At 39.7% G+C, this 25,767-nt stretch overlaps 1 protein-coding gene and 2 long non-coding RNA genes across 5 annotated transcripts; 1 reads left to right on the top strand and 2 right to left on the bottom strand.

The window, feature by feature from the left end:
- Positions 1 to 1,013: 1,013 nt before the first annotated feature.
- LOC115593711 (uncharacterized) lies at positions 1,014 to 2,022 on the bottom strand. The gene is made up of 2 exons (XR_003986354.1): positions 1,913 to 2,022; positions 1,014 to 1,788 (listed from the first exon to the last, which is right to left on the bottom strand). It is a non-coding gene; the product is annotated as an uncharacterized LOC115593711 (long non-coding RNA).
- Positions 2,023 to 5,765: 3,743 nt separating this feature from the next.
- On the bottom strand, positions 5,766 to 22,152 carry LOC115594236 (moesin). Of its 3 annotated transcripts, none has more exons than XM_030438163.1 (13): positions 21,741 to 22,152; positions 12,814 to 12,897; positions 12,057 to 12,152; positions 11,640 to 11,914; positions 11,455 to 11,538; positions 10,813 to 10,959; positions 10,592 to 10,688; positions 10,331 to 10,494; positions 10,075 to 10,205; positions 9,830 to 9,990; positions 9,626 to 9,718; positions 8,247 to 8,477; positions 5,766 to 7,993 (listed from the first exon to the last, which is right to left on the bottom strand). In XM_030438163.1, the coding sequence occupies exons 1-13, from the start codon at positions 21,750 to 21,752 to the stop codon at positions 7,829 to 7,831; spliced, it is 1,740 nt and encodes a 579-aa protein (XP_030294023.1). In that variant the 5' UTR covers positions 21,753 to 22,152; the 3' UTR covers positions 5,766 to 7,828. The 3 variants fall into 3 exon arrangements, with proteins under 3 accessions (XP_030294023.1, XP_030294024.1, XP_030294025.1); XM_030438164.1 differs by lacking the exon at positions 21,741 to 22,152 and adding an exon at positions 18,390 to 18,408; XM_030438165.1 differs by lacking the exons at positions 11,640 to 11,914; positions 12,057 to 12,152; positions 21,741 to 22,152 and having other exon boundaries at positions 12,814 to 12,872.
- LOC115594237 (uncharacterized) lies at positions 22,125 to 25,549 on the top strand. The gene is made up of 2 exons (XR_003986441.1): positions 22,125 to 22,261; positions 22,673 to 25,549. It is a non-coding gene; the product is annotated as an uncharacterized LOC115594237 (long non-coding RNA).
- Positions 25,550 to 25,767: the final 218 nt, after the last annotated feature.

Below are 25,767 nucleotides of genomic sequence, written 5' to 3'. Positions count from 1 at the left end.
GCATTTCCAACAGCCTTGGAGGCGAGACGAGACTCGATTACGGTATATGGTACATCATGACATTTGGAGAACCTTCAAAAAAGTTATCTGGAAAGCAAAACAGAGCAACACGATACAGTTTGTGTCTGCAGTAACCCAGAAAAACACGCCCGAATGTTCTTTGCTAAATACTTCGATCCAAACCTCAAACATCTAGGAATCAGTCGACATACATGACAACTGGAAAGGATGTGCAAATGTTCACTGCAGATGTGAAGCACACCAACATGATTTTGTTTCTGCAGCAAAGTCAGAGCGCACGTGACTTTCACCACATGTGACCAATCGCCTCAGGCCGCGGCGAGTCGTAGCAACTGTGTGTGTTGCCCGCTGATCTTCTCCTTTTAAAACGTTTTATGACAACGAAGCTTAATTGAGAGCAATGTTGTGGTTGGAAACGCAGAAGTTCGACACATAGGTAGCCGTGAACGTGTCTATTCATTGAAATCTAAATGTCAGAGAGGCCCACACATTTGCCCTGACACATAGAGACACTGCTACATGTCCACACAGGAACAGGAAATGCAGGGCCGCCCGATAAATGTCTTCTTTTAGAAGCCAGTTAGAAGATAAGCTTCTATCTGCAGCACTTCCAAGCAGCTTTACTATATCAGTATAACCCTTTGAGAGATCACAGATCAGCCTGTAAAAAAAAGGCACGTCATTCGACCGTGACATACGTGGATGATGCAATTTTGTAAATCATTTTATCGCATGTTAATTCCCTAAAAGATTCAGAGGACACGTGAGGACGCACAAAGCTCCGGGGTCACCGTACACTTTACTGGGCTACACTCTTCCCCTCTGCCAAGTCTGAGTCTGGTTTTCACTTAATGTTCTCCCACATGATGGTAGCGAGCAGAGCATTAAATCAAGGCCGAACAAAGCAGCTATGCAAAACGGGAGAAATGAGGCAAAACACTTAAACAGTTCATGGACATGCAGTTTTAAAAAAAAGACTTGTTATCCCTTCAGTCTTTGTACGTAGTAGGAACTACACATTTTTAATACATGATCTTTTAATACATGGATTTGCTCTTACACAAGACCGGCATGTGAAAACATTTGATATAAAAAGATACAGTGAGCATGCTTTTAGATATTCCCAAGAGATTACTGTCAATGACGCCACTTTTTAAAGATTTATTTCAACCTCTGGGTGCAAACCGTGTCAAAATAAAACATAAAAATGAACCGAGATCATGCCGCATGATGCAATCAGAGCCGCCTTACCTGCTCCTGAAAATAACAATATGTGGTACCTTTTTGCTTCTCTGTTATCATTATAAATTAACAGTCTGAGCACAAACTTTTTTTATTTCATCCTTGTCAAAAACCCTATAAGCAAAACCTCTCTTTTATTCACACATCTCTATAAAGGCTCTGTCAGTTCATTTCTTCCACATATTTGGATTCTCATCTTGTAAAACATACTCTTCCTGTTCATGAAAATTATGATTAAGAGTTATTTAATAACCGACAGTGAAACGTACGATACAATAAACTTCCTTGTCTATGTCCATTAAAAAAGTTTCAAAGTAAAAGCAGTTCGAGTCTGTTGCCGGGTAGATCAACCTGTGGAGCTGGCTGCTCCGTCTCTGGAGTAACCCAGGAAGGGTTAAAGAGTTGTCGACAAGTGACACCTCACTTGGGGTATTTGACAAACTGACACTCACGGATACAGAGTGTCAAACTCAGCTTGTCAAATACACTAAGTGGGGGGCCTGTTCTGTGAAATCATAGGTGACTCTGTAGAGTAAATGAACAAGACACAGATAGCACTCAAAACATGATTTAAAAACATGCACATATTTCCCTTTTTCACATAAACGAAACATTATTGCAGGTTCACATCGCTTTATCAGTGACTTACCCATCTGTTACCTGAGTGCTGAGCTCTGGCTGGTGTTGAGGAGGACGAGTCCGAGTTGCACCGCTCCTCTCTCCCTTACAAGAGTTCACAATGATGACACTCTGCACAAGACAATCCGTTTGACCATTGAGCTGCGGCGCTGTAAAGAGGAAGTCAAAACAAGGAAGATAACTGCAAAGCTAGCTCTCAGGAAATATGTGGAAATTAAGTGTCAACATGTCAGGGTTGTGAAACGACTGTTGAAGCCTTCTGTGGCTCACAGCTTTTGAGATAATGGTTTGCTGAGACATATGCGACAGGTTTGCAAGTCTTTTGTGGCAGCTGTGCATTGTTACTGTTGCGTTTTAAAATGTGCATATGGAACTGTTCCTAAACAGGTTTATGAACTTCTCTTGTGTAATTAAATGTCCATTTCAGATCAGTCAGTGTGGAGAATAGATGGTGTTTTATGGTTAAGGTTTCACTTCCACAGAGTGATGTTTAAACCATGAGATCAGTCATGGTCTATCACTGCTCCTGATACCCGTTAATAACGGTGACAGTGGTATTTTTCTACCCTCATGTGGCCATGAGCTGCCCTTCCTGCTTTAAGGACATGCATCTGTGTTTAGTCTACACTCTTGATTGGTGTTCTATCTATCAGCCTCCCTTCTTCTAATACAGAGCCCACAACAACTTCCCGTCTAGACTCCTTAAATTTCAACAAACATTCTGTAAAAGTTATTACTGTAACGTTTTTATTGCCGTGCCTTTTTAGCATTACCCACAATTCTTTTTTCGCCATGGCCAGAATTTACTAAGCACAGAGCTGTGCAACTTCCTCATGTTACTCTGGACCAATGCACCATGAATCACTCACTGGACTTCCCTCCGAAGCTACAACTGTACTGTATGTTCAGCTTCCTTAATAACTCAACATTTGATATACTGTATCCCAACTGTTCAGCGCCGATTGTTTTTCTTGTCGATGCTTAACTGCTCCACAAATCTCTTTTTAGCAGCCAGCAGGGGGAGGACACATCCAGGCTGCAAGACAGAAAAAGGCCCAGAGAGCTCAGAGAAGCCAATGGGGAGATAAAGGCCTAAACTTTACTTAACTAACAACTCCCACCCTGGCTAGTACAGTTAGCATAATATGGGAATCTGCTACTGTCTGATGCATCAACACTCTCCGCCTCATGACGAGAATCTATAATGGCATGAACTTTAGAGGCTCCTTTACAATGATTGTTGTCCAAATCCCCCAATCAGGAAGTCCCCAGAACCCTAATGCAGCTCTGCACATGAACCACCTCCACTACATGCTGAAGTCCTCAATACATCCTGCCTCCTGTGACTCAGCTACTGAAGTAAATGTTCCTGGTATATGCATGTAGGTCATAGAATAGTATAGCATAGCATAGCATAGCATAGGATAGTGTAGTATAGTATAGTATAGTATGGTACAGTGCCTTGCAAAAGTATTCACTGTATATCATGCTATAGTGTAGTACAAAATAGTATAGCATAGTGTAGTGTCATATTACATTGTATAGTATAGAGCATAGCATAGCATAGCATAGCTTAGTATCAGAAAGCATAGTATGGTATGACATAGCATACCATGGTATAGTATAATATAGTATAGTATAGTATATAATGCTATAGTGTAGTATAAAATAGTATTGCATAGTGTAGTGTCATATTGTATTGTATAGTATAGAGCATAGTATAGCATAGCTTAGCATCACATAGCATAGTATGGTATGATATAGCATACCAAGGTATAGTATAATATAGTATAGTATAGTGTAGCATTGTATAGCATAGCATAGTATAAAATAGCATAGCTTGTCAGTAAAGTATAGTTTAGCAACCCCAACCCCATATTATATCGTATTAAGTATAGCATTTTGTAGCAAAGTATAGTATTGCATTGCATAACATAACATAACATAACATAACATAACATAACATAACAAAGCAAAGCATAGCATAGTATAAAAAAGCATAGCATGTGAATTAAGTACAATATAGCATAATATAGTATTTTATAGCATAGCATGGCATAAAATAGCTTAACATCACATAGCATAGTGTAATATGGTATAGCATAGTTTAGCATAGTAAATCATAGCTTACCCTGCTGAGAAAAAAACAGCATAGACCAGCACCAAAACACAACACCAGCATATGTTCTGTTTTGGTGCTGGTTCTGGTGCTGGTCTAGGCTGGTTTTTCCAGCAGAGTAGCCTCACATAGCATAGTATAACGTGTAGCATAGCATGTTATAGTATGGTATAGTTTATCAGAGCAGAGTATAGCATAACATATAAAATTGTAGAGCATATCATGTTAAAGTAAAGCACAATATGGTTTAAAAACAGATCACAGCATGATGCTGCAGAATACAGTATGGTGTAATGCATTCAATGTGTTTTGAACATCAACAACTGTTAACAAGTATAACTTTAGCCAACACGTGTTTGTTTCTGACCAAACAACACAGTTTTGTGCATTTTGTGCTAAAAAAGGGGATCACAAATTCCAGATATTAGATAAAACCCTCATAACATCTGATGATATTTACAACAACAGAAGAGAGTTCCCATCTGACAGGCTGCAGAAGCCTGAAGAGAAGGAGCGCTATTTACAGTAATCCTGTTTCTCCTTTTACGTGAAACACTGAAGTATGATACAGCAGGAGTCACGGCAGCTTATCTCTAAGTGGCAGTTCAGAGCGTGAACCATTTCAACACCCTTTACAGGCCACTGATACCACAAATATAGGGGAAGTGGGAGATGAAAAAACACCACCTCCCTTTGGTGTTGAGAAAGAGATGGTTGATTTCCATCAACGTGTTCATCAAGAAGCAACTGAATTTCCTTTGGTACAAATTTGTATTACTACATCAATTTAGATAACACAATGAATTCTATTTGGCACAGAGCAAGTGTACAGCAAAGGCACCTTTATTTTCAGTTCTTTTACAATTAACATTCTGACTGCAGAACGTTATAAAGGTCATGGGGTGTGGCGGTGGACGTGTGCTCCTATTTGAATAGAATAGGCAGAATCTCTCTCACGTTCACAGGTTTTTTTTAGATGCAAATCAAACAAAGGGCATCTCATCTGCTCGCCTGTCAGTCACAGGGTTTATTACTTATATTCAGTTTTGAGTCTAAACCTGAACGCTCTGAGTTGAATTTAAAAGATGTAACAAAAATGACTCCTTTTCTTTCTTTTTCTTTTTTGTTTTTTCAGAGCGTGAAATGTCAACTCTGGGAGAGATTTCAGTGCTTTCTGTTTACCGTTTCAAAATGTTTACAGAGATATAATTCACTAATCTATTTTGATATCTAGAGAGGGTTTGGGTGTTGTTGTTTTTTTTATGTCCTGTGCTGCCTTGTTATCTTATCTGTTGGGTGAGTTTGTGCTTTTTTAAATTATTCTTTCAGAGCCTGAGAAAAATTCACCTCAAAGTCACATTTCTTCTCTAATCTTTTAACATCCCGTGCTCAGATATGTCCACTATTGATTATTGTAACTTTTATATTTATGCAAATCGGACAAATATTTAGTCATGTGAATAAACTGAACGACCTTCAAATTGTTTCCACGTTGCTCTCACTGCAGAGTGAGGGCAAACTGCCACCATGTGGCCTCGCTGCAAGACTGCAACTTCAAGTACAAGAAGAGGATCTGACGAGTGAGTAAATGTGAACATGCTAAAAAACTGCCTATATGTCAAGATACATTTGTAAATATGAAGAAATGAGTCATGACAATAAAACTGGTTTAATACTTCCGTTAATTGCAGCAACAGTGGCTTGAACAGTCATAGTAAATGCAAAAAACACACAAGAGCAGAAATACAGTTTAATTTGATTTTTATTCATTGGTGAAAGGAAGACTTGAAGCAGCAAGATCTGACCCGGCCAAGGCACTGTCTGTCAAATTACAATACTAATCAGTCGCTTTTTTGATTCAAGACAAAATATTGAGTAGCATCTTTGTATACATTTCTTTCACACATGATGACTTGACTCCAAATCGGTCTTTAACAGAAGGCTGTCAACACGTGGTGCTTCAGGTAGAACATACAATGCAGCATTATAAAAGTTATTTGTCAAAGGCATGGAAAGGTATCCAAAATAGCAACGGCTGCATTTTTTTTTATCTTTCATGGCACACACACACGAACTATAACGCAGCGATGGGCGAGAATACTGTATATCAAAATGCATCTCAGTACAAACGACAAATGTTCAGAGAAATCAAAATAAAATAAGAAATATTTATCACTAAAATACATTCACTTTGAACTTGCAAAATAGTGTAAATAAATCTTTCAAAACACGAATTTCTAAATATCTGAGAACAAGCAAAACCCTTTAAGTGGAGTATGGAGTCTGGAATAATGGCACTAGGACGAACGTCATGTCCGTTTCTTTGAAAATTGTTTTGGCCTGGTGTAAATGTAACATGAACAGAATTAGCATCACGAAGTAGCATCTGGCTTTTCAGTGGTCCTATCACAGGGTTCGGGGTGTTGCTTGTTCCATCAGCTTTTCTATCACAGCCGCAAGCTGTTCAATTAGTCTACAACACAACACTGTTTTCAAAACGCTGTTCTCTCTGAGCAAAAACTGCTATCTTTGACGAGTACTTCTAGATTTATAATACAAAAATATCCTAAGCGGTGTCTATCTTTCACCTTACACACTTTTATCACATCTGAAAAATCCAAATTACAAAATACACAAATGTAATTAAATACATACAGTATATCAAAAATGCATGCATTGGAAATGGCACCCATCGAGGGCGGTAAGTCTCTTTTGACTCGTTTTTTTTTTTTTTTTGCAAAAGTAAGCCATAGTTGTCCAGTGCATGTTTGATGAAATTATTCTATTTTATGTGTCAAATTCTACGTGGATTTTGTGGAAAAGCATCTAAGATTAAACTACAACTTTTACCTTTGCAGACAACTTTATTGGGTTCTGTTTTTTCCAACAAAAAGCCAACTTGACATGATAATTACAGTGTAATTCCTTATTCTGTACTGGTTATATCAATGCACAAAATCTGCATTTGATTATCAAACAACATCCTCGTTGATGAGCAGAGTAAAAAGCGGAGGAATACAATTCTTGAAGGAACGGTACAATCAGCTTCAAAAGTTACGTAAGGTTTTTTAGCTGAATGCTGTATTGAACTGATGACATTCATTGTAGACAAACAGTCTAGCTAGTTATTAAAATGTTTTTCAAACACCAGAAATTAAATCTGATCCTTCATATCACCTTGTGAGCGCGGTGAAAACACTGTATGATCCTTAACAGTTACAGTCAAATGAAGAGTAAAAAATAATACTGCTCTGTTGATGCTCCACATAGACAGTTCAGGGTCATATTAAATGTAATCGCTTATGAAGATTACAGTGCATTTGGCTTTAAGAGTATGGGAAACGGACCACTAGAGGAATCTTACTATCTGAAAATCCAGCTTGCTGTAAAGAATGTGTGCATGTGTCTACAGGAAAACAGAAATTTTAGCCTTTTATTTTGAAATCATAGCCAAAAAATATGACAAAAAAACATAAAGAAAATCAAAATGCTTACTCAATGTGTCATGAAATTAAATGAGGCCCGAGCCCGTAACTAATATGCTACACAAACCCCTTGAGAGGAATGAACTAATAAAATACAGTATGTCCCTTTTCAACCAGTGACTCGCCTAAATTCAAAGTTAGGAATGATAACAAATGGAGTTTTCCCGATCCATATTTGTACATTGTGCTGTGCTTGTGCGACCACGTCATGTCGTGGCTCTGATTTATTTGGGAAACAGAGGAAACAGCTTGAGTGAGGCAGGACTGCAGTCCAGGCAGAAAGGCCCAGCCGTGTGGGCTTTTGCGATAGTGAACGCAGACATCACATGCATTCGAACTCATCGATACGCTGTTTGGTGTTTCCTGACCGGATCTGTCTGAGGGTCTTGTACTTGTCTCGTCCTGCCTTCATGTTCTCTGCGTGGATCATGTCATTCACTGTTTTCTTGGTCTCATCCCGAGCGTTGGCCAACTCTGAGCTTAGAGCCTAGAAATACAGTCATCACAGTGTTAATATGTCTCACATGAACCATTATCTATGAAAGTGCAACATTTTTTTTTCTTTTCTGGTGTGATTAATTTCAATTAACTCTTTTATTCTAGTCAAAAATCTGACTAAATACACTTAAAGAGCGTTGGTGTCCTGTAAGATCTAAATGAAACTCATCTAAATGCTAAAAATTATGAATTAAATGTATCTTATGTATAGGATATGAGATAAACTGTAAGTGAGGACTTACGAGTAGATGTTTCTGCAGACGTTCGTTCTTCTCAGCCTCGGTCATGCGCTCCTCTTCGCTGCGGTCCTTGTACGTGGCGGCATCTGTGAACTCTGCGCTGGCCTCGGCGTTTTCCTCGTCATTCTCATCGTGCTCGTTCTCTGCGTTGAGGGGCTCCTGGACGTGAGCCACCATCACTTTGTTTTTGAGCTCCTCTTTGGTCTTCTCCAGGTCCTCCTGCACCATGGTAGCCTGAGGGAAGAGGGAATAAGATGATGTGTTACATTTGCAGGGCTACAAAGAGACTGGTTATAAACTCAAGTACTGGACAGACTGAAATTTTGACCTAGTTATGACACTATATAAAAAAATCAGGGATCACCAGAGTTATTAGAATTCATCCTGCGGGAAATGAGAATGTTTGTACCAAATAACATGTCATTTTATCCAAAACGTGTTGGGACACTTCCCCTTGAAGCTTGACATGTTGACCTCACGGTGGTGCTAGAGGAAGAAAGTCTGTGACTAATCAGACAACAGATTATTTGACTCATCATTTCAGCTCTACCCTGCTGGCTATGCAACAGAGTTTAAATTATTTTGGTCACTAAAAATGTATTTTTAAATACACTAGCAATCAACATCAGCCACAGGGAAAATATTTTCTTTTTTTAAACTGATGTATTTAGGCTGCCTTGTTTTATTTTTATTAATTCTTTATTTCTTAAATACTTGGGAGATACAGCAACCGTTCAGACATTTATATATTACAGTAATTCAGTATGACCCTCAATGCTTGTGCTATAAGCAGCCAGTAATAAGAGCCAACTATGAGTAAGACTGGAATTTCAGCTGAACGTTTGCCAAAAATGCACAACATGGAAACCACCACTTAGCACAGCATTCCTGCCAGAGTATCATAATGGTGCAAAAGAGTGCAAAACAGGATTTCCTTCACACAAAGAGAGCCGTGACCACCACAAACAGCACAACATGAGTCATAAAAATGATAGTGCTGGGCTGGCACACAAGGCTTTTACCAAAAAAGTCGAGCTGGAGAGTTGAGCTGTGGGCTTTCGACTCTCCCCCCCAAAACACACAACACAACAAGAGCTCAGGAATGTCTGCCGTCACTGTATTATGACAGAGGGTTGATGGTTGTCTCATTTTGAATGCTGATATAGCTGATCACATGACAAAGGCACTAGTAATTTGTATGCATGTTGTCATAAGACGTCCTAAATAAAATAGTGAATATAGCGGTGCAGAAGTGATTGAAGATACGACTTTCATGAGAAAATGACAACTTCATACTTGTTTAGGAACATTTTAAGAACTCTAATTGTTACATTAAAGGGGAGAAGACTTTTTTACTAAAAAGGTATTAATTCAGATCATACCTTCTCTTGCCACTGCGATGCCTCTTCCTCCTTCTTCTTCTTGGCATCCTCCAGGAGGGAAATCTTCGAAGTCAGGTCAGCCAACTCTGTGGCCTAAAAAAGCACAACACTCTCCTTTAGGTTCTTGGTATTTCTCAGTGATCAAACTTTTACATCTTCTTGTTTCATTGCCAATGACTAGACAAATAGTTTTCCATGACTGACCAGGTGTTCTTGGTTCTTCATCTGGTTCTGTGACTGTTGCAGCAGTGCCACCTTGGAGTCCTCAGCACTCCTCAGATCAGCCTCCAGGCGTTCAGCCTCCTCCTGAGCCCTCTTCCTCTCCAGCTCCAACTCCAGAGCCTTCTGTGTTTGCTCCTCCAGCTCTGTGCAGACACACAGTCTAGGTAAGTGTCACCATTCATTTCAGTACAACAACAAGTTTCTTTGAACACTGACAGGTCACCTACCTTGTTGGGCTTTCTTTGTCTGCTCCTCAATCTGCTTTAATCTCTCCATCAACTCTTCCTTTTCCTTTTCAATCTTCTCCTTTTCCTTTTCTGCAACTTCTCTTTTCCTCTTTTCGTTCTCCAGCAGAGCTCTAATGAACATAGAAGCAAGATGTATTAGATGAATTGGATTGGACATTCACACTTTTACTGAATTATATCACGTGTATTCTGCATGTAAAATGTTATTAGACTTCTCTAACAGCTTGACACTTACCGCTCCATCTTCTTGTGGTTCTTCTCCTCCCGAGCCTGAGCCTTCATCTGCTGCACCTCGATGGTGTCGGGTTTGCGGCGGCGCATGTACAGCTCATGGTTGCCCATGCAAAGAGCCAGGATGCGCTTGTTGATGCGCAGTCTTGGAGCGTAGAAAACAAAGTCCTAAAATGGAGACAGTATTGATTTTTATTAGTTCCAACACGTAGACAGATGATTTATTGATTGTTAACAAGTTGTGTTTTATTAACGGTTAACGTACAGGTGCTTTCTTGTCAATTGGTTTAATGACGAACTTCTTGTCATTAAAGGAAATGTTCCTGATTTCACTCCAAGGAAATCCAATTTTGGGAGTCATTCTGTTGAAGACAATCCAAATCAACAACTCATTGAACAGGTATTGTTACTGGTAAGAATTATAAACGTTATAAATACACAATATGTGCAGCATAATGATTTTCAATTATTACTGGAATCACTTACTTGTCATTCTGTTCATAAATATTGAGCCCCAAAGCGTCCACTCCCAACCACAGCTCTGTTCCTTTCTTATTCTTGATGTTGAAGTAGTTGACTCCGTACATCTCGAGATCTTGAGCAATCTTCAGATACTCCATCATGGATTCCTCTCTGTGGACAAACAGGGCGTGTCTTTAGCACATCAGAGAGACTGATTAAGCAGCACAAATCCTAAAATGGTGGAGCTTTGAAACCCTAAAGCACATGGTGGTCTACACTCTGCCTGACCCTGACTGCCACACAGACTTAATCAGACAACACTGAGCTCAAGGTGGCATGTCCCAGGGAGGTATTCAACAAGGATAAAAACAAGCCTTGAGAAGATCAACACAATGAGGAAAAAGCTGCTAATAACACACCATTTGAACATACTGCCTTATACATCAATGACAAAAGCCAGCTATTAGTGGGTGTTAGCGGGTTTCTGCCCAGCATGAAAGGTGTTTGATATGCCAAGCACAATCAGGTGCTATTGTGGTGCTCCTAAATATACACATTTCAGTCAGCCTTTTGGGATATGAGTGTGAAAAACCCACTTGAAAAGCATCTGCTCAAACAGTAAGTGGGCAAAGATGTTTCTCTTCTTCAATGCGTGTCAGTGGTTACCTCATCATGCCCTTGTGTTCTTCGTGCCACACTTGAATCCTCTCCTCCCACTGGTCCTTGTTGAGTTTGTGCTGGTCCAGAACTCTGACAACACAAGACAAGAGTGTCAGAATTCATGAGGGGAAACATGGCTCACACATGAACACCCAGCAGACTTTAAATGGCACAGATGAAACCCATTTTACCTCTGAGGGAGCAGCTGTTCGCTGGACAGATAGCCTGGGGTGTGGACTTCCTTGTTGTAGTCGCCATACTTGGCCTGCACTGCGTAGGAGGCAAGGAGGACTGCCGTCTCTGGAGGGCAGTAGATGTCGTCATTTAAGATTCCCTCCTTCACCTGCAGGAAGAACAGCCGCTGTGTGGCATCCTGGATTAACTCTTCTGACACATCCTCAGGGAAGAACTTGGCACGAAACTTAAACAGCAGCGGGCTTTCCTTCCTCACATCCTGGGCTGTCACCTAAAATTAAACATGACATGGGTCAGAGGGAGAGGTCACTCTTCTGTAAACAGACCTGGGTTCAAATGAGTGGTTCAGTCTTAACAAAGAAGGGCAAAACAGTGCTTTAGGCATTGTTGTAAAGCAGAAATACTGAAGTCACCTTCTTATTCAGCTTGAGCCATGTAGAGAAACCCTTTGTATCCTGGTACTGGAGTCCAAAGTACCACACTTCCCGCAGCCCGATGGTTTTCACAACCTTAAAATATAAAAGCAGAAATGTTATTAATGAGCTTCCTCATCAGAAAAATAACACACAGTGTTCTATAACAGGTTGACACTGCTTGTCAGACTGAATGTTTGAGGTTTCTCACACACTTACAATCATCAACACAATCACTGATGGGGGCGGGACTTGATAAGCTTTGGCTTCTCCCGCTTTTCCCTTTCGGCCATGTGTATTGTATTATTTGAACAATGATGAAATGTGATGTTTATGAATTGACATGGCCGAAATAAACAACATAAAAAAAAAACAAAAAAAAAAAAACCACAAACTATGACAAATAAAAATGATTCTGAAACTAAAGAAGCACTTATTTTGGAACCAAGAACACTGGTTCACATGCAAACATGGTACAAACTTCATTTATTGATAACTATTTAACCCTGTGTTATATAAAATGCTAGTTTTTGTCCCTTTCACAAAACAAGAAATCAATAAATTCCGGCATTAATGAATAATTATTTTCATTGTTGATCAATCTGTTACAGATGGCGATAATTGTTGAAAGTTAATTAATTAATTGTTGCAAATCAGTAATATATAAAATACAAATTGATGAATAAATAAAATAAGTCATAAAAATAAATAATAAGCACAGCACACTGATTACAGGTCAGTCAGAAGTTTATCTTACCTGGTCAAAGAGTTGCTTTCCTGTTGTATTTGGCTGAATGGCGAACTCCAGTTCAGCATCCATCGTGGTCACTCTTACACTAATCTGAGGAAGAGAGCAAGAAGGAGGAATGAGTGAAAATCTAAATCAACAGAAAGCATTTTGTGCCTCTCTCATATATCATTGTGATGAATTCGACATTCAATTTATGTGTGAAAGAAGAGCTTCATTATTATTTTTTATAAGGAGACGATGTGGAGTTTTAATTTTTGAAATTTACGACTAGTTTATTTATTGTAGTCTATAATAAAACATTTCAATAAATAGTTATTTTAATCTTGTGATCAAAAACATTGCTCTAAATCTCAATTCTGAGGCTGTTCTGTGGATAGTTTGCTCAAAAATAATAAAAACTGCAACTTCTCCTCAACCCATATCATCTTCCGCTGTAAAATAACTACTTCCTGTTAGCCCCACCACATCAATTCTAAATACCACACATTCAGAATATGTATATAAATACAGAGGATTTATTTTGTTGGCTCGGTGGCTCATTGGCTGAAGGTTTTTGAATAAACTTGGGTTTAAGCATACCAAGATTTTTATTTTTTTTAATGTAAAACTCTCGAAGATCATGTTTCATTTCTCATCTCTCTCAAGGTGTGTACAAGAAACGTACCAATCTCGCCCATGTCTCAGAATCGAACTTATCTACAGGAAGTAACCACATCCTCTGACGGCTGGGCCTTGTGCGGCACCACTGCTGAACACTGAGCTCTCATGAGAGTCGCCTACATCCTGTCATGTATCAAGCAAGTTGTCAGCTATATGCTATAACAAGAGCAGAATCATAAAGTATGTTTACCCTCTTTAAGTAACACACTTTGTTACAGCTTTAGATGACTGGAAATGTTTCCAAACTGTGGAATCACATGTCAAATGTTGAATACATTTATTTGACCTTTAAATCCCCATCCACAAGGTTCGCCAAGGCAGAGTTTAAATTGATTCTGTACTTTGTAAACTGACCATGTGGGCCTTTTCTCATTTTCTCTGACCTCTTAGAGGGGACGAAAACAGCAGTATGCAGGACTATTGGAAAATAACTGTGCAGGCTGAGGCCCACGCCTGCCCTGAACAACAATGGTATGCATTATTTCCCAGTTGCGGGGCTGATTAGAGTTGCGTTCTTTCCCATTTATGTCAGCAGGACCCCATTTACTACCCAGGACACTTGCCCCTCTTGTCACTTCCTGTCATCACTGGTTGTTAAGAGTTATAGCGAAACCTATAATCTGGGCCTACACTGAACTCCAACACACATCTGCTTGAAATCATTCAGACATAGCATGCCTTCAAACTGACAATCATGAAGTTCGATGAAGATTTTACTGTTAGTGCAGCAGACAGTTGTTCAGTTCATGACCACCCTGCTGGGGTTTAAGCGGTTTCATTTCCTGAGTCAGAATAGCTAATGTTGCATGAAAAAGGAACTACACTATTACATTTTCTGCCTGGTTAGGGTGTGTCCCTCATGGCCAGAATTCAAAAACACTTAACACACTATTATTAGCACATGCTCAAAAACACCCCTCTCAGGCTCACGGGTTATGTTTCCATTACTTACTTCTAACAGTTTTGAATCACACCAAAACGACCGAAAATAAATTCTTCAACTTTTATTATTTAGAGGCATATCTAAAGACCAAATCTGTTGAACTGTTATAGTGTATTTTTGATAACTTCCTTGTTATTGGACCTAGGCAATGTACGGCTTTCATCAAGAATTCTCCACTTCACTGACTGAAGCTTTCTGTTGTTTTAATATCTCCATGTCCTTTATCCTTACTCATACAGCTGTGTCCTACTACGACTACTGGCCCTAGGGAAATCATAAAGGTCTCATCTCCTCTCAGGTCAGTATAACTGACCTCGGATTTATGATAACAAACTCATCACTTCCTCATAACACTTAATCGAACATGACTTGGCATTTTCAAGGCAGTTCTGTATCCCAGACAAAAAGTCCTGACCTGCAAAAAGGAACATTTATCAGAAATGGAAAAACCTAATAACGGAATTTCAATCACATAACATAGTACTAAAATCAGCCTCATATCCAGTTTCAAGATATCCCATAAGCCCATTTGAATAATTGCTCATAATCATAAACTCCTCTTTCCTTTCAGCTCACCATATCAATGTAACGTTCCATGTTGGCATGCTATTATTAGCAAAGCAGCACTCAACACAAAGAGAGAAATTTTGGCCTGATGATGGGCGGAGATGAAAATTTAGGGGATAACCAAAGTTGTTAGCTTCATGATACAGTTGTTATTTCAATCTCAACCAAAGTGGCGGACAGACTAACTGACAGACCAACATCTGTATCTTAATCACAGCTCATGTCAGTTTTCATACAAGCTGAAATGTGTGAAGCTATCTGATGAACTAAACTAGCCAATGATGGACGGCTCAAACAGAACATTTAAAAAGCTGTATTGATCTTTTCAAAACAAAAAAAATGCACCATCATCAGTATGAAGAAGATACGTTCAACTGCACAATTCACCCAAAAGTGAACCCTGTAAAACACACCAGGTTGTCTTACCAGGAAGAGGAAGCGAAACTACTGACACAGAAGAGGTGTGATATCAAGACGCAGTTACGCCCAGAGCTGACTCAGGCTTAGATGTAGAAGTACAGCCTTACCGCCAGAGTTTCTTCTCCATTAAGATGCACTTTGCTCAAACATAACACACCTTATGTGCGGTATGACATTGCCATATTAGTCTTGTTTCAACAACATTATCATTGATGTTACTCCAAGACGATCAGTGCAACTGAGCAAAAAGTGACTTGGAAAGCAGGTTATGGTGGATGAACGGGTCAAGCACAGTACTTTCACCAAGGAGGCTGGTGTTTTAGCACAACACAACTACTGGGTTAAGTTTATGTAATTAAACTATTTGTTTAGGTTTAGGCACCAAAACTATTTTGTTCGGTTGAGTCAACAAAACCCTTGGTTATGTTTGGCCAACTGAACTCCTTGGTTATATTAAGGCAATACAAATTTTTGGTTGGTTTAGGAAAAGATCATATTTCGGATTAAATAGGCGCTCTGACAATGTTTAACTGTTAAAAAGGAAAACTTCTCCCACGTCTATATTTTTCTGCGAAGTTATGACTTAACAAAAACAAGACTAGTCAATAGCAATCCTGTAGAAACATTACTTATCATGTTTTAGGGATAACACCACAGATTAATTCATTCACATGGAAACCCTAGACATCCTGGAATTCAGTCGCCACTGTTATCTCAGTCTGCTATTCAAAGCCAGAATCCATCCAACCACAGCCAAGACAACCAAGGTGATACCGCTAAGTGGTTTTAGGAGTCAGAGGAAATAAAACTGTCGATCACCAGCATCTATATCTATCTGTAAAGACATGAAAGAAATACAATAAAATGTATTTTAAATATATGACGATAGCTAAATGAGTCATACATCTGAGTCATGCCTTCCATAACAGTCCCGCAAGGTCAGCAACTTAGCTCAACTATTCTTTAACAATGGATAAACCTTGTTACCACAGCAACCATGCTGGTAACATCTACCACTACCTGATTCACATCTCATCTGAATGACAAATGAAGGCAACTTGTGAGACACAAGAAACTGGAAAGTCAGATTAATTCCAGTCAGGAAAAACATTTACATTAAAATGTACAGCTGGTATATTAATCTTGTATCTCCCAGCAGCATACAGTTAACAGTTAAGGATGATGCAAAGCTGAATATGAAGAGAGAAAATGTGGTAAAATGTGAAGCTGATGACCTCTCCTGTGTAAGGCACAGCACAACGGTCTTGTTATGTTACTGCTTGAAGCCAGTAATACAAGAGAAATCATGTGAAAAGCCTTGTGAGCAAAACAACAAGCATGTTTATATCCTCTAAAGCCTATATACAGATTACTGTGTTTATGATAAGTCCACAGGAGAGCATCTATTCTACAAAAAACAAATAGGTTCCTAGAAGTAAAAACAAGAGTAATCTTATTTCAGAAGGCTGTATTTCCTCTTCTTGGCCTGGTACAGATAAAATTCCACCACCTGTCTGCCAGAATAACACTGGATGTCTTTGGAAAAAAATTATCAACGCCTTACTCAGCAATAAAACTGTTGAAACCCTATGGCTGATGAGAACAAACTGGGTGACAGGAAGTAGATGGAGGATGAGAGGATGAGGTTACTCTCTAAGCTAGCGACAGGACACAGACGGGGTGAAGGGTCTCTAGGAGCTGTTTCCCACGGTCACATCGCTAAATGAATCAGATGTCGCTGCAAGCATAATACAAAAGCCTGCAAATGTTTTTTTAATACAAAATGTTCATTGTGCTAGAGACTATATCCTCTCCAATCAGCCTCATCCTATTGAGGGACCAGTCCCACATTACTCCATTAGTTATGGTATTTTTTATTAGTCTGATGCTACTACTTTTAGCCACATTGACTATGTTCCCTGAGCTTTCAAGTACTTGTCCTTTTCTGTCTGCCTTCATTGTTGTGATATATTGTCATCCTTCTGACCGCTGCCTGCCATCACATTGCCAACCGTTCACCTACTGTTGACCAAGTAAGGACTGTTATATTGCTGATGGTTTTGTCTGCCCTGTCTGTTTTTGGTTTTGAATTCATTGCTTTACTGGTATCTAGAGCTGGGACAGATCCAATCCCATATCGATATCAGGCACCGATACTGACGTAACTCACTTATCAAATATCATATTGACTGTCTGAAAGATTTTCTGGTTGATTGATTGTCAATTTCCCAAAGAATAAAATGATCTTAAGCTTGAATCTATGTATAGAAATCTTCTTACTTATAGTTGATAATGCTACTGCTATGCATTCATTTTTTTGTTCAACGCAATTCTACTAACCACTAGCAAATCATAGCAATTTGCTCTCCTACACCTACTTAAACTACAGTTTAAAAACATTGCTTTGGTGCAACCCATCATAAGCACAGTGGCCTCCTTTGATTTCTTCAGTGTAAGTAGTGATTTAACGATTTGAAGTCCTTCAATTAGATCCAAGCTGGCTCAAGCTTTTGCAGGTCAGTAAGGTTTCTATTCCCCAAACTTATGGTGAAAGTATGTTTATGTTAATCCTGATTGTTCCTCTTGCAACTGACCATAACAATCAGAGCAGATCTAGCTGGTCTGTAAGGAGTGATTCTGGATCCTCAGCAGGTCACATTTACCACACAAACACAACAAGACATCCACTGATATAAACCACATGTCTGTTTGCAGTGTGTGGTAATGCAATTGAATGTAGGCTAATGCCCACTGTAGTGATTTGTCTATCCTTTCATTATGTACACAGTTTGAAGTTTGCTGGATTTAAGCCTGTATAACATTCAATAATGATTTATTAATCTCTTATGTCATTGTAACATATACTTGCTATTATATTTTAGTGTCTTTAGTGGTAGATTATATCCCTACACATCAATACACAAAAAAACTGTTTAAAAGCATAAAAGAGATTTTTTTTAAACGAATAACAACAAAATGAACAATAACTTACTTTCAGAAGTCTGTTTTTCTCTCAACCTCCGAACAGAAAACATTGAACTAGCTATTTGTGTGAAAACCCTGCAAGTTTTGATTGCAGTTTGTCCACCACCTCTGCCTCCACACACTGTTAATCTGCTCTGCTATGTGCACTGCAGACTCATTTAATCCGCTGCTTGCATACCTCTGGCTCTTTCCATTTACCATTTCTCCATGGCCACACTTGTTAAAGGTTTGGTCTGCCAAGCAAGAAAACTGCATCTGTTATGATTTCTACATAATGGACTAATACGGTAAGTTTAAACTTCAAGTTTTGTGTGATAATAATAATAATAATAATAACAGGCTGTTTCTGCATTTGTGGATAAAAAGGTGTTTCTTTTTTTATATGATTTACATTTATTCACCAGTTGGTCAAAATCAGGCTGCTGTACTGACGCTGAAATGTGTTAAACACTCAAGCATTAAGTAGGAAATTAAGAGCGTGAATTGTTTTTGTTGTTAAGGCCCAATCGGTATAACAAATACATCTTTAGCTACGCAAACCAAAAGAATAGTGTGTTTCTTGTTCTGTTTAGTGCTTGAGCAAAATCTGGTCTATCTGAAACTGCTATTTGTGGCTCCTTCCTTAATAACGCCGCAATATCACATCAGAGCAACGTCTAAACAAATAAAAGGCTCTAAAGTATTAAAGCTCCACTGAAATGTGAAATTAGCACTTTAAATATTGATAAACACAGTCGCACAGTCAATCTGAACTTGTTGCACTGCTGTAATGCAATCTAAAGTGGAGCATGGCTTCTGATGAACACGCTAGGGGAAAGCAGGGAGGAGAACAGCCAGACTGTGATGTGAAAGTCCATATAAGGCTGCAGACGAGGAAATTACTTGAGAGGAACTGATGTAAGTGCAGAAACCTTGAGTCACAACATGACTTCCTTGGGAAACTGAAGCACTGCCAACAAAAGTCCAGCAAGAAAAGGCAGAGTTTCTCAATAATCATTGCTTTTATGAAATATCAAGGTAGTCACAGTTAACTGAAAATCAAAAGTGGGTCACCAAAACAGTTAATGGAAAAACTTTTTTTAAAGCTGTGAATCTTTTACTTCCTGAGCTGGCTTGTTGTGGAATGGACGAAAAATTGGATTTTACATATTTAACCAGGGGCAGAGTGAGCTTTGGAGCATTTGCTGAATCAGTTTATGTCGCTTCCCTCTTTCAGACGCCTCGTCTACTGCATCTTCACATGGCGCCACAAGCTTTACTAAAGGAATCAGACCACTGCTGTGCATGACCACAGAAATCACCATCCAACAGGTGCAGTGACTGATTCTCTGAAGAGATAATGTCACATATAGCCTGATGTATTTAAGGCTTTGTTCCATCTCAATAAAAGGCACAATTTAACTTCTCTTGGTGGCCCCTAGTATATATTTTTGGTATTGTCTAGCATATCCCATGATCCTTTTTGTCATCGTTCATCTACCCTGTTTATTTTCAAAACCTCTGCAGCTTCCTCCTTACCATCCATTCTTCCCACAACTAGTTTCCTCTTTTCTAACGCTTTACTACATCCAGGCTGAAATCTCTGCTACACAGCTGCACTCTCCCTACAATATCCCCATGCTTGTGGACCTCTTGTGACCGCCAAACTGCTTCTTTTGAGGTCTTTGAGGTGACCAGCTGTTCCTTCAGTAGCTGCAAAACAATCTGTGGGTTACTAGTGGCCCAGCTGCACTCTGCAGATATTTGGCACTCGAAGGGGAGAGGACTAAAAATATCAAGAGGATAGTAAATGCGTTATTGAAATATTAATGATGATAATACTTATTAGCTTCGCTGCTGTAAAGAACATCCGGCAAGTGCAGACATTGTGCCCAATTTAAGACAATACCGATTCTTATAGATACTGTGTCACTGTGTATAATTTTGAACATAATATCTTTATTCTTGAATAAATGTGCCAAATTATTGTTGATCACTGCTTAGTAATAAAGGCCTCCGCAGCACAATTTTAACACCTTCACAAATGACTTACACAAAATTAGAAAGCTTATTTTAGTGAGTAATTCCTTTTGGTAATAATGGGTGCGTGGATGCCCTTTAAATGCCAGGATGCTGTAACATTTTTTCTGCTTGACAGCTGGAAAAAGTATTGAGGAAGTGCTCGCAGAAACAATGCGGCAGGAAGAAAGCGGCTACAACCCCTGGTACCATTTGTATTTTTATGTTTCTAATCAGGAAGTACGGGATTTCGCAATTTGGTTGTCACTATACCTTGGCAGCGATAAATATACATGCATTTTAGGTATCAATAATCACTGCAATCTTTAAAGAAAATGATCTAGTGCCACACTGGCCTTGTTACTGGCTGCTCGAAATTAAAGATAACGTGGACCGAATTGTGTACCAAGGGGCAGAGATTCATTTATTCATTCAATTCAAAAGGCATTTTGCTGAGTCAAAGCACAACTCGTGCTTTCAACAGGGGCCTGACAGGATACACGGGTACAAACTTTCACTTCTGTTCGCCTACTGACGATAAAAAAAGGCATGGGCCCGACCCATCCATGCTTGGCTTTGTCTGTGATAATCTTCGCCTGACCCTCCTTTCTCTTTGTTCACACCAGCACCAGGACAAAATCTGTTTCGCCTTCTCCATTTTGATACCACAGCTCAGAACAAAACAAAAAAAACCATGATCTCTTTCCTTCATAGTGGGGGCTGTGTGTGGCATAATGGATCCCAGTGCCTCCTCTTGTGCCACCTCCCTTGTTGGAACTTTGCCTCCATTTGCACCAGATTTTGGGGCAGCACACACAGACACACTAACACACACACAGCTGGCCTGAGTGACAGTTGAAATCCCCTCCTTGTTAGACCTGACTGAATAGGAGGCCTTCAGGAGGACTAGCTCGCCTTGCTACCACAGGCCACACAGCCACTTCCGCTGGACACGACTCCAGAAACGTGATTTCAGGGCTTGTGGAAGAGGAGCTGGCCGTAATGTAATCAGGTGGCTGTTCAGAGGTCAGCCGCCGGGATGAATGAACGCTCTCGATTTAAAAGGCGCTAATTCATAATGGACGAACGGGCGGGGGCGCGCGCACACGCACACACCTAACGGAAAGTACCCCGGTTGCGAGCTGAAGGGGGGATGAAGAAGAGTTTAAAACGCTTCAATATGCACCAAAGATGAAAATTACGGCTAGTTTTAGGTTACGAATCGGTAGACACGTCAAGCTAGCAAAAGTACCCCGTGAGAATTTCACAGAGAGGCGGACAGAAAGACGTTTTTTTTCTTTTTTTTTTTTTAGAAAACAACATTTTTACATGATAACGTGAGTGCAGCTTTCATTCTTACCGTCTTCGGCATCTTTCCTTCCTTTCACGTCCGGTTCAGCTTTTTTCTTTTTCAAACAAAACAAAAAACTCGTTAAATAAGAGCAGTCAGCGAGAGAGCAGAAAACTTTTTTCCCATCAGAACAACGGCGCCAATCTAACGCCCTCCCGTCTCCAGGAAGCTAACGGTACTTCTAGCTTCAAGCACGAACAACTGCCCCCCTTTTCGACCTGGCTTGCTCGTCAGAGACTGAGAGGTTTTTTTTTTTCTTTGTTTCGCCCTTAAAGTGAAAATGAACTGGCGCTTGATTTCCTGCTAACGGTACCCCCGACTGCACACAAAAAAAAGAGAAAGAGAAAAGAAAAACCACACCCAGGCCGATGACAGGACAGCAAGGCAGCCAGACTGAAAGAGAAGGGCTCAGGCCAGCAGACTCCGCCCGCCGCAGCCGCATCATCATGGCTGCAGTCAGCGTGCTGCTGTCTCTGCCGGAGAGTCCAGCGCTCACTCTTCCTTTTAGCAGCCACGTTTCACACAGATCTGTGAGTAATGCTGAACGTAATAACCAACATGTGATGCTTAGAACACTTTGTAAGGATGCATAAATGTGTTGCAGCCTGCAAGCAAATCACGCCAATACTGCAGGCTACACCATTAAAGCAGCCTCTCAAGAGGTGCACTAACTTTTTCATCTCTGCCAGACCAGTGGCGGATCTAGACCAGTTTTATTAGGGGGGCCAGGTTGGGGCCGGCTTCTTTTGTTTTTTTATTAAAGGGGCACATACAACCCGGAAAAAAAGACAAATGCCTCATTCAAGCATAAGTTAGACTTAAAACAGTGTTTACAATTTCAACATTTTTGATTGGGTAGTGAACTGCTGAGACACTTTATTTCTGCCTTTCCCTTCAGTACAAATCATCACAAGTAATCTGTCATTTAATTATTGATGCAGACTCAGAGTTACGAGGACACTGGCGCCCCTGTTGCCCCCCCCCCAGAACCGCCACTGTGCCTGAGGACCAGACTTTTTTAAAGGTAATTGCAACAGGAAATTTCAATCAGAAGAGAAAGATTTTCATTGTCTAAACAACCTAAATGACTGGATAAACTGAGTAAACAAACTAACCATACAGGACAACACAACTCACTGCTGTTCCCCGCCACCTTTCTAGGTTAGAATAGTGTTCTGGGGACCTTATTTTCCTCTGAGAACAGCTTGTTTATTCAGTAATAGAAGAAATAAATATTTCCAAGTATGTATTAATACCCCATTGAATTTCAAAATGACACAGTTCCCATTTAAAGGATAAGTTCACCCCAAAACGAAAAGAAAGGCAGTCATTGTTTAGTCACCCGCATGCCGGGAAAGGGGGGTGAAGTTTTGTAGTCGACAGAATCTTTTCTGGAGATTCACAGCAAAACATCATTGAGTAGCTCTATCCTCCGAAAACAAATGTAGTAGATGGGGACTTGTTTTAAAATGTAAAAAAAATGGCTCCATACAGCTTGTCCAACATAAAATGTATCCCCGGAAGCCCAGAGATCCCAAATAGATTTGAAAAGACGTCATCTACACTCCTGATACACGGTCTACATCGTGCCAACGAAAACTAGGTCGGTTTTGGGTGAACTTATCCTTCAAAGGTTTTTGCGCAGTTTGCTTCTAACCCACAAATTAAACCACTTGAATCCTATTAAGTGCTTTACAGAGGCTAAACAGATCGCACTAATAGGAAGTACTTAGTTTCCATTAAGTCTACAATCTTTTGGCATTCGCTTCAGCTTAAGCACACATTTCCAATCGATATTTCCAATCTGTAGATTTGTATTTATTTAAAATGGTGGACTTAACTTTATGTAAAAGTTGTCATTGTATCTCCACACCATCCATTCCAGTTAGGGCTAGTTTCACCATTTCAACTGATTTGTGTCAGCGTGCGACTTGGATCAGTGCACTCTTTCACTTTTAGACATAAAGGAAGTGAATGCAAAGAGCAGTGCAGTCCTGGCAGCCCCCAACAGAGATCACACAGCACCAGTAAGTGAAGTAATGTCAAAAGTAGGATAGCTTTATGCATGGGATATACATGACTTAAACATTGAGATAACTTTACAATTTCACTTCTGTAATTTGGGGTTATATTAGGTTGAAAGAAAGTTATAAGGGGTTTTTTGAGGCAAAAAAAAGACAACTAACAAGGGGGGAAAGCCCAAAAAAACATGACAAACAGCAGCAACAGATAGCAGAAATTATTTTTTAATCACATCACAGTCATGAAATGTCATCACATTTTATAGCAGAGATTCTACCTGGTTTATCATGGGACACAAGACCTCAGGCCTCTTGACTTCTTTTGGTGTGAACCAGCTAAATCACGGTGACTCATCAAACTTTCTCCCCACTGCTCAGTCAACTGAAATATGTCTTTCTTTGTACCAACATGTTTTGTGTATATGTGTAATAAATGCTTGATGCTTGACTATGTATCTGTCGGCAATGGATAAAACTTCATGCACAGTGACCCAAGCTGAGTATGTCTTAAGGATAAGTAAATTTAAAAAAAAATCAGTTATTGTCTATTCACAAAGAAAGTTAGCAGGCGGTAAAACATTTGTGGAGCTTCACAGCGAAACAGCGTTGCAGCAATCTCCCAAACAGCTGAAGTAAATGGGGATTTGTTGGATTATTGGAAAAAGCTACCAAATAATAAAAAAAAGAAAGGGATAAAATGCCGCCATACAGCTCGATTTGGCATAATCTAAGTCTTCGGAAGCCCCAACACCCCAAATTGATTTGAGAAGACATTACTTACACCCTTTTTCAAGGCTTATGTAGCTGCTAAGATGAGAGCATTAACAAGCAGCCTGTCTGAAGTGGGTGCAGGAGCTCCTACATGCTTTGAGGGTGTAAATAACCTCTGTTTTCAATTCATTTGGATTGGATTACGATGGACAAGCTTTATGGAGCCATTTTATAATTCTATTCAGTTTTTTTCAGTTTTAAAACAAGTACCTGTCTACTTCGGTTGTTAACGAGAATGCTGCTGCACTGTTTTGCTGTGAAGCTCTAGAAATGTTTTGTGGATTATGAAACTTAACCTGGCTTTCCATCAGCATGCGGGGTGAGTAGACAATAACCACATTTCAATTTTGGAGTGAATTTATCCTTTAATCTTGTTTTCTTTCAGCTTGTCTTTAGCCACTTGTGTCCAAGTTACCAAGGTGTTTTGTTGATGTCCCTATATATGGCCCTCCAACAAATATGTTTTTAATGACGTGTTTAAATTGACAATTTCAAAACAAAATTTAGCTAACGACAAGGCGGCTTACTGCTGAATGTGGACTTGCACAGTGCGGAGGCAGAAATGACGACAGCATTCCCGGTTTAAGCTCTGAAAGTGACTACACAAAGGAATCCCCCGGAGAGCATCTGGTGTTTTAATATTCCCAGAGAGAGAGCTCAGCACATAGACGTCACTAGGTTTCTATGTACGTTGATTCATTTCTACACTCCCAGGGCAGGGTGACCTCCCACAGTCTCAACTCCCTGAATGAGCTGCTCGCTGTAGCCGAATCAAAGACAAGATGGTGCGTAGTTCTCTAAAGTCAAGGTTGGTGCTCACCAGAGCTGAATGTGTGCCAGAGCTAATTACTCAGCGGGGCGAAAGAGAACAAGCCTGTTGGAGGTGGATATGCCCAATCATCCTTATCATTGCACCACAGTCTATAACCTCTGATTTACTAAGTGTGCACAGTACTGTATGTGTTGCCGGAATCTAATCAGAATGATTTAGGTCCGATTGAATAAATGTTATCCATGTAACCACAACTGGATTTTGTCTCTTTTTAAGGCTTTAGAGTCTCTGAAGACTCATTTAAAGGATTATTTTTATTAGGGACACTTGGATGTTTATTATTGTAGTTTAACAGATCATTTTAGTGTCTTTCAGTGGAATTCATGTAAAATCATTTACATGCCTGTGTACATGCCCTGAGCTATTACCACATTTAACCAGCAGATAGTGTGCATGTGCTGTGTAAGCTGTT

Source organism: Sparus aurata, chromosome 13, assembly GCF_900880675.1.
Source record: "Sparus aurata chromosome 13, fSpaAur1.1, whole genome shotgun sequence".
In the NCBI taxonomy this organism is placed as follows: domain Eukaryota; kingdom Metazoa; phylum Chordata; class Actinopteri; order Spariformes; family Sparidae; genus Sparus; species Sparus aurata.
Note: the sequence above shows the minus strand (reverse complement) of the source record. Positions and strands in the feature narration are given on the sequence as shown.